General features: G+C 54.6%; 1 protein-coding gene across 1 annotated transcript; it reads right to left on the reverse strand.

Annotated features, from left to right (window-relative positions):
- Positions 1 to 1,151: 1,151 nt before the first annotated feature.
- LOC119440591 (uncharacterized protein K02A2.6-like) lies at positions 1,152 to 6,811 on the reverse strand. The gene is made up of 2 exons (XM_037705492.1): positions 6,445 to 6,811; positions 1,152 to 1,381 (listed from the first exon to the last, which is right to left on the reverse strand). The coding sequence occupies exons 1-2, from the start codon at positions 6,809 to 6,811 to the stop codon at positions 1,152 to 1,154; spliced, it is 597 nt and encodes a 198-aa protein (XP_037561420.1).
- Between the last annotated feature and the right edge of the window lie 479 nt (positions 6,812 to 7,290).

Below are 7,290 nucleotides of genomic sequence, written 5' to 3' on the forward strand. Positions count from 1 at the left end.
ATGGCTCTGACCTTTGTATGCGCTGTGCATTCGCCGCTCAGTTTCCGTTGAAGCGATAGACCGCACGTACCTTCGCCCGCTGCGGCGTATGCGCTTGCTGCCAGCGTTTTGACAGTCGTTGTCTGCAGTCATTCAGTGTGATCTATTCATGTTTGTTTGTGCGCGCTCACACCACGCTTGTTCATTCAGTTAGTAATAGTCGTGCCACATTTTCCAACGCACGCTACACATGCAATGCTGCCTAGATCGGCCGTGCAGCGCTACAGGTGTGTCCCTTCGCACGCGCTGTTCACGGGAAGCGCTTCTCATCAACACCACCATTTCACGCGCGCCTTCTCGTGGTCATAGAGTCTCTCTTCATGTCGGTATACTTACGCCGCAGCAGACTTGCTTACTTAATCAGCTCATGTTTACTACAATTCATATTGCTACCAAAGCCGCTCACCTTACTTCATATGACGTTGCTGTGTTGCTATCGCATTCATTGCGTCGCCCTTAGGGCGAAACTGACATTTTTTATTAGGCGCGCTGAACCAATGTTGCCCACCGAGCTTGGCGGGCCATTAAGCCTAACGGGCCAACAAAGAATATGGCCGGGGTGACGTCACATGATCGTCACACCCCCATACCCCCAGTTTGTCTGTTAACGCAAACACAAACAAAAAACGCGCCGGTTATCCAAGCGAGTAACGGTCCGGCAGCCTCCGCTGTCGAGTACTCAGCCTGGGCACAGGTGTCGACGATGCGCGAGTGGCAACGCCGGGTGCTCCCTGAGCCGGTCTCGCTCCGTCCGGAGGATTAGCAATGACCGGTCTTGAGAATGGCGCCGAACTTGATAGTCGCTGAACAGGCGCCGCACAACTGGCGGCGCTTGCCGCCTCTGATGCTTCGCTGGCAGCGACCGGTGTTGCCGTTGGTCCACCTGCGGGCTGGACTTCTGAAGTGGCACCCGAGGTTGAAATCTGGATCACGAGGTGAGGCCGAACATGGTCGGCGTGCCGGTGCCAGGTGTTTCCCTCCGTTATGCGGAAGAGCAGAGATGAGGCGCTGGCAGGAGATAGCACCTGTCCGGCGGACCAGGGTGAACCAGGACGGAAGTTCCTGGCAAAGACCGGAGCTCCCGACTCCGGCAAAGGCCCGGGATGGCACCCTCAGTCAGCAGCCAGCTTCTGCTTCAGCTCTTTCAGGAGCGCTGTAGACCGGAGGTCCGGTTGCAAGACATCCAAGGGTGTCTTGACCATCCGGCCCAACAGGAGCTCCCAGGGGGCACGGCCAGTGACGTCGTGGGGCGTGGTCCGGTACTGAAGCAGTACCTCTGTCCGGAAATCTGCAGCCTCAGTCTGCTTGAGCTTGTCCTTGATTGTTTGCACCACCCGCTCGGCTGCACCGTGTTGTGTCTGGAGGTCCTTCGGGAAAAAGGAGGCCGGCGCCGACTCCGACGCGCCAACCTGGCGCCCCTTTCTCGCGGCCGAGAATTCTCACCTGGGACTAAGGGATTAGCAGTTGGTCTCCGGGCTACCTCATGCGTGGCTAAACGGCAGCGTCGCCCCTTGGTGCGGTCCCGTGAATTACCAGCGCCGCCCGAACCACGACGACACTACGCCGACTGCTGCCTTTCGAGACAGCCACCGCCCTACCTGGTTCCGCGAACTGACCGCTATGGAGAGGCGAATCTTGAAAGGGGCCCGTGTCTGGCAATCCCGGGGGAACGACATCAACGTTCGGTTCCCAAGGTGTCAACCGCTGCCTGTGTTCGGGGGAGACCTAGCAAGATTGGAGGCGGAACCCGGCGGGAAACGACGACACATCACGTGCGGGATATGGCCACCTGATCCAAGATGCTGATTGGCTAAAAGAACTGCAGTGTATTCCCTCGTCGAGTGAAAGAGGGAAACGAAAGGGATAAAACAGGGGACTTGAGTGTTGTGAGGAGAGGCTTGACCATGTAGAGCACGCTTGACGATGTAGGGCACGCTCGACCATGGAGAACGCTCGGAGATGTAAACGCTACTACATGCAAAGACGTTAGAACGTAGACGGCTCCAATATCATGGAGCCCATCTTGTAATATACCATGTACAGTGTATATAAAACAGTTTTCTAATCTCCCTGGATATCTCCTTCTCTCGGCACCTGGCACGGCACCATACATGGAACCTTCGTGGACTCTCGGACCGTCACCATTCGCAACAGTGGCTGGCAGCTTATGGGATCGGCCGGCGTTGGCTACATCGGTGTGGTGAGTGCTACGTGTTTGCTCCTCTTTTCGCCAGACTCATTAGCGCAGGTGACTAAGTCGGTAATGGTGTTTGGTGTTGTTAGTGATTTCATCTCGCAGACCAAGAATATAGTGTCTCGTGGGCTAGGTTACTAAGGGGAAGAAACACAGGGTGCACTGTAAATACGGATAAGTTTGAAATCCAGGAACTCCTCAAAAGTTGTGAGCCGATGGGCATTTTGGTTGTCCCTGCGGTAGGCAAAAGTCAACAATTGGAGCTTTTACACAATGAGGAAGTGAGTTGGGAGAAGGCCGGAGAGGCCAGGAAAATTGTTTCGTAAGCGAAGAGAGGAAATTCTGCAATCTCGCAAAGTGGCAGCGATAAGGATGGGCTTAGTGCCGGAGTTTGCGCTTCATGTCGCCAGAACTCTCTAGTACAAGTAGGTAGTTGCTAGGAGAGTAACTGTGTGTTTTCTGGCGGGCACCATTTTGGGAAATTCACCTTCTTTAAATAGCGAATTTTAGGAAGGGTGAATTTTGAAGGCAAACAAGATCGCTATGGAGAAATTCAGAGTGCAGGACCTCCTTCTAATTTGCGAGGAGTTAGGCATTTCGGTCGACTCCGCAAAAACAAAAGAAGCGGTTCTCGACGTCATGAAGGTGGAAGAGGTGACGGTCGAGGAAGCTGATGAGGCTTGGGAGAAAATTGAGGAAAGAAAGCAAAAGGCAGAGGAGTGCAGGAGGCGCGAGCTTGAAGCTGTAGAGAAGCGCGAGAGGCGCGAGCGTGAAGAAGCAGAAAGGCGCAGGCACGATGCCGAAATTCGCGAGAGGCGCGAGCAGGAGGCAGCGCAACGGCACGCTCTTAGGATGAAAGAGCTCGAACGGGAAAATCAGATGCTCAGATGGCGGATAGCGCGACGCCAGCTCCACACTTTCGAGACAGACGAGGGTATTGTTAATTTCCTCGCCGGTTTTGAACGAGTGTGTGAGAAAGAGGGTGTCAGCCGGGACTGGTGGGCCGAGCGATTAGGGGCACTTCTCCCGTTTAGTGTCGGCGCGTGTTCTATGCATTGCTTGTCCGAGGAGAAAGCGCGCGACTACGACAGGGCTAAGAGGGCTTTGTTCAGGCGCTTTGGGGTAGCGTGGCAGGCCGACTTCAAAGGCACAAATGAGAGTGAAAAAGCCGAGCCTGTCGAAAGTAACAGTAGCACTGAGATGACTAGGGTAGAAAGCTCTGGGAAAGGTGTGATGCAAGTGGCACACACACAAAGCGAAGAGAGCCGCGGTTTTCCCGCACCAGAAACGGAAGGCCCTTTAGGCCAAGTGTGTACGGCAGCGGCAATTTCGGCCAGCCTGCCAGACAAGGTCACGCATTGCTGCTCGAATACGTCGGATCAAATGCTGAGGGAACCGGGAAAATCCATCTCCAGCAAGGGAGCTTTCAGGGCGAAAGCACGTGAGGAGACTCGGAGACTGATAGGCGCATTCCCTATTGAGCAGCGGTCACAGGACCATGGAACGATTCCAGAGACAGCTGTAAGCAGTAATGAGTTAGACGTGTTAGTAGCCGGAAGCGAGATGAATGCGGAAACCGAAGAGAGCGGTGGTTTTCCCGCCCTAGAACTCGTGGCCGACTGCGAAGGCCAAGATAGCAGTAACAAAGATTTTTCAGACAGCGCTGAGAGGGCTGTGGTGCCACTAGTTACCAGACACATTCACAAGCTCGAAGAAACAGCTCTTTCTCCATTTAGCGAGGCTGTTCTGGAAGCAGAGGCCGACTTCGAAGGCCAGCGAGGAATTCTGCATGCAATCGAGGGCAGTGGTAGAGCTAGGCCCGTTGAAGATAGACTTGATGACGAGCTAACATGCTCAAAGAACAAATCTGGTTATGCTCTAGTAGAAAGGCAGTCGCACTGTGAAACCCGATGGGGTAACGAAATTTCAAGTGCGTGTGCCGATGCCGCAGGCTCTGCGAAGTATGCCAAACGAAAAAGGCGTAAGCGCAGGACGAGAAAGGCGAACGCGGTCGAGGCGCTTAGAGTCCAACATGCGAAGCGCCAAGGCAACATTAGTAGATGCGCTAAGGTCACGATCTAGCCAGAGACGGCGAAAAAGCGACGGAGGGTAAACCACAAGCTTAGGCGTTTGCTAAGGTCGGGGATCGGCGTGACACACGTCGCGAAACGGAGAGTTTCCCGAAGACTCAGGCGTAGTGACCGTCGCCTGACCGCAACGCGTAAAGTGCACTGTAGACAGAGGGATGGCAACTGTCGCCTAACCGCCTCGCGTACAGCGCATTGTAAGCAGAGGGACAAAGGGAAGCGTCCTGTAGGCTGTTACTTACAATGGCCAATCACTCGCGGGGGAAAAGAAAAGGGTCTGCGTAGCGGATAATGGGACAGTGCGCGCACGGGTCTGTCAGTGCATCCCCCTCCCAACACTTGGAAGCGGCTGTCCTAAAGTCGCAGCTACAAGGTGTGTCAGGCAAATCAGCGGATTTTGCCTTCTTCGCGACAGCACCTTGCGAAATCCCCGGAATGCGTGACCCCCTCGAGTTCGTTTGAAAGAAAGGGGTGCGATTGGGGCCGGAGAATACGTAAACAAGGAAGACGGGTAGCATTTTCTTCTTCTTTTGTATTCATTTTGTGGGAGATGGGTGTTGAATGTTTGACAGGCATAAAGAATGTCGCAGTTTTTGTTATGTTGTTAACCTTTCCCGGCTCAGGTTAGACTCACGATTTAAAGGGGAGTGTGTACGTGGCGGCAGATAAAGAATTGAATTGCAAACAGTGTCAGGGTTGCAAATAGTTTAGAAGGTCACGCGCAGGTTGCGCAAGTTGATGACCGGAGCTTTTGCACGAGTTTTAATAAGTCGTAGATAGTTTGCCCATCTGTTTATTTGGCATTTTCGGTATTAGGTAGGGATTATGTAGATATTTGTGCTAAGTGTTACGGAATGTGAATTAGTGAAGGCCAGTTCTCCCTTCGCCTTCCTGATCTGTGGAAGCTCTAATTCATAATTACTTAGCTTTATTACATAAGCCCAGTTGGTGTCTGTTTGCGAAGACACATCATCGCAAGTTTCTTGGTACTTGTCCGGATCGACGCGCACCTTGTGTTTCAGGGTTTTCGTTAGATAGGGGGTTGTCAGATTTTTGGAATTGGTAAAGTCTGGCGATGAGAGTGGCTTGCAGTGGCGCTTGCAGCATTGTGTGTGGCTGACACAGGTCGGTCCTTGGAGCTTGTCATCATGCATTTCTGCAGTCCAGTCAGAGCCCACCTATATGAAGAGGCCTTTGGCGGGAAGATCATCATTCCTGGAAGCAGCGGCCCCATGGCTTTGAACGAAGCAGGCATCAAACCGGCCGAGCTGCATAGGACAACTCGACCTCCCGATGCATCATCTGGCGGCGGGGGTGCTGTTGTGTCTGGAGGTCCTTCGGGACAAAGGAGGCCGGCGCCGACTCCGACGCGCCAACCTGGCGCCCCTTTCTCGCGGCCGAGAATTGTCACCTGGGACTGAGGGATTAGCAGTTGGTCTCCGGGCTACCTGATGCGTGGCTAAACGGCAGCGTCGACCCTTGGTGCGGTCCCGTGAATTACCAGCGCCGCCCGAACCACGACGACACTACGCCGACTGCTGCCTTTCGAGACAGCCACCGCCCTACCTGGTTCCGCGAACTGACCGCTATGGAGAGGCGAATCTTGAAAGGGGCCCGTGTCTGGCAATCCCGGGGGAACGACATCAACGTTCGGTTCCCAAGGTGTCAACCGCTGCCTGTGTTCGGGGGCGACCTAGCAAGATTGGAGGCGGAACCCGGCGGGAAACCACGACACATCACGTGCGGGATATGGCCACCTGATCCAAGATGCTGATTGGCTAAATGAACTGCAGTGTATTCCCTCGTCGAGTGAAAGAGGGAAACGAAAGGGATAAAACAGCGGACTTGAGTGTTGTGAGGAGAGGCTTGACCATGTAGAGCACGCTTGACGATGTAGGGCACGCTCGACCATGGAGAACGCTCGGAGATGTAAACGCTACTACATGCAAAGACGTTAGAACGTAGACGGCTCCAATATCATGGAGCCCATCTTGTAATGTACCCTGTACAGTGTATATAAAACAGTTTTCTAATCTCCCTGGATATCTCCTCCTCTCGGCACCTGGCACGGCACCATACATGGAACCTTCGTGGACACCACGGACAATCGACATTCGCAACAACCGTTTGAAGCAGGGTGGTACGGCGGAACCATCATCCGGTGGATTCCGTTCTCCGTCAGCCAGGCCAGATGCTGTGTGATGGAGAAAGCGGGGCCATTGTCGGACACGATGACTTCCGGCAACCCTGGGCAGTGAAGACCTCTCTCAGCACCGCAATAGTCGCGGCTGCTGAAAGAGTGGTGACAGGCAGAACCTCCATCCACTTCGAAAAGGCGTCCACCACTATCAGGAAGCAGTGGCCCTTGAAGGCGTTCCCCAAAATCCACATGCAAGCGGGACCAGGGTCTCTCTGGGAACGGCAAGGGGGTGATCTCCAGATGACGTGAGGCGCGCTGATGCTCTTGGCAGACTTGGCAGCTGTGCACCATGTGAGCAATGTCCTGATCCAGGCCAGGCCACCAAACGTGAGACCGGGCCACGATCTTTGTCTCTTCCACACCAAGATGACACGCGGGCAGCAACTGCAGGACACTGGACTGGAGACTTTGTGGGATCACCACCCTGGAACCTCACAGTAAGCAGCCCTGCTGCAGGCTCAACTCGGCAGCCTTGTGGCTGTAAGCCTGCTGCACCAACTCCTCCCCTTGGGACACCGCCTTGACCACCTGGGACAGGCCTGGTTCCCGGCTGGTCGCCTGCGACACCACAGATCTGGAGAGTACTTCCGGGTACGCGCGCTCCAGCATGAACACTTCAGCAGACTCTGTAACAGTAGCAGGCACCTCCGGCAGGGGCAGGTGGCTCAGGGCATGAGCAGGTCCCAGGGCCTTTCCCAGGCGGTAGACCAGCCGGTATCTGTAGGCCACAAGCCTCAAGGCCCAGCGTACCACTCGAAGTGATACCTGCA

This window comes from Dermacentor silvarum, chromosome 1 (assembly GCF_013339745.2).
Source record: "Dermacentor silvarum isolate Dsil-2018 chromosome 1, BIME_Dsil_1.4, whole genome shotgun sequence".
NCBI classification, from domain to species: domain Eukaryota; kingdom Metazoa; phylum Arthropoda; class Arachnida; order Ixodida; family Ixodidae; genus Dermacentor; species Dermacentor silvarum.